At 35.6% G+C, this 1,481-nt stretch overlaps 1 protein-coding gene across 1 annotated transcript in view; it reads right to left on the reverse strand.

Annotated features, from left to right (window-relative positions):
* The window catches only part of LOC104995872 (uncharacterized protein CXorf22-like), a gene marked incomplete at both ends in the record, with an annotated part of 9,534 nt that extends 8,190 nt beyond the window's left edge, over positions 1 to 1,344 (reverse strand). Inside the window, 2 exons of the mRNA XM_010849934.1 lie at positions 593 to 834; positions 1,128 to 1,344. Coding sequence (XP_010848236.1) covers positions 593 to 834; positions 1,128 to 1,344 — 459 coding nt within the window. The remainder of the gene's footprint in view (positions 1 to 592; positions 835 to 1,127) is intronic.
* Between the last annotated feature and the right edge of the window lie 137 nt (positions 1,345 to 1,481).

Consider the following 1,481-nt stretch of genomic DNA (forward strand, 5'->3'; position numbering starts at 1 on the left):
CAGGAAAGCCCCTTAAATTAATACTCAAGCTTGTTTATAACACTCCCCATTAACAACACTGGTGCACACTCAGTCATGTCTGAATCTTTGCGACTCTATGGACTGTAGCCTGCTAGGCTCCTCTGTCCATGGGATTTTTCAGGCAAGAATACTGGAGTAGGATGCATTTTCCTCCTCCAGGGGATCTTCCCAAACCAGGGATCAAATCCACATCTCATGCATCTCCTATATTGTAGGCAAATTCTTTAGCACTGTGCCAGTAGAGTTATACAAAAGTCATGATTTGGAAATGATTTTCCCAGGAAAATCACCTAAGACAAGAATTCTAAATGCCAGGACTCCTTTGTGATCTGAAGTATAGTCTACTTAGATCTCAAATGAAGACTATTCCTAAATTAGATATAAAGAGGGAGGGAGGGGGAGGAAAGGACACAGGGAAGCTAAGAGGGCAGGAATGTCCCATTTTCACAAGATCATATGTGATGTACTTATACATTCTTAGCACCTTTATGCAGTATACACTTAAGATATAACTAAGGCCTGAACACACGAATAAATGAATGTCTAAATCAAACAAACAGAATAAACTTACCTTTAGCTGGACGAATGGAAAATGCCATCCCCTTTCCTGTATTTATCGGTTGCCATTCAAATTTGACAAAGTAATTCTGATGATTATACATCCTAACCGTCCCCCTAAAACATGTTTTCACCAAGAAGCCTCGTGGTCTCAGTATCAGCTCATTAGAAGATAGCTGAAGTCTTACTGGCAGGACAACTGCCATCACTAGGATGTGTCCACCAGGCATATTGTTCACTGTGAAGGTGAAAGACCTGTAACACAGCAAAAGCATCCAGATTGAATGGATAACAGCTCTTAACTGAATGACAGACTTCAGGTACATGTAAAAATGCATATATTATGGATTGATATCCACAATTCTTAGTAAAAAAATAAATCAAAATAATTATGAAAGGTAATTACACTGAAATATGAATCCACAAATTGCTGCACATATAGTTCCTACCTTTTAGAACCAAATATGACATATACAAAAATAATTGGGGCAAATACACAAAAGGACATTTTTGATTCTAGCAAATAGAAATTTGAAAATAAATCCTACTTCCAAAATTTTCCAATGGTGGGAGATTCAAATATCACTGAAATATAAGTATTAGTTGTAGGTGGAATCACATATGAAAATTGGCTGGTTTTCTTAAGTTCTTCCAAACTGACATCTAATTGGATCAGAATGTGAATTGGTAGCATATTAATAATATGTAGTAGATGAGTATTTGTTGAGTTCACACAAACATCACCAAAGTTAAGGACAGAGGGCCCTGAAAAAACAAAAAGTTACTAAGTTTAATTGCTGAAAAATGTATTCATTGACTTATTTTTGCAAGTATTCACACTATATTTTGATCGATTAATTCATTTAAAATAGCACTTAAAATACTATAATATCAGAAATTAT

Source organism: Bison bison, unplaced genomic scaffold, assembly GCF_000754665.1.
Source record: "Bison bison bison isolate TAMUID 2011002044 unplaced genomic scaffold, Bison_UMD1.0 scf7180017851050, whole genome shotgun sequence".
Classification (NCBI taxonomy): domain Eukaryota; kingdom Metazoa; phylum Chordata; class Mammalia; order Artiodactyla; family Bovidae; genus Bison; species Bison bison.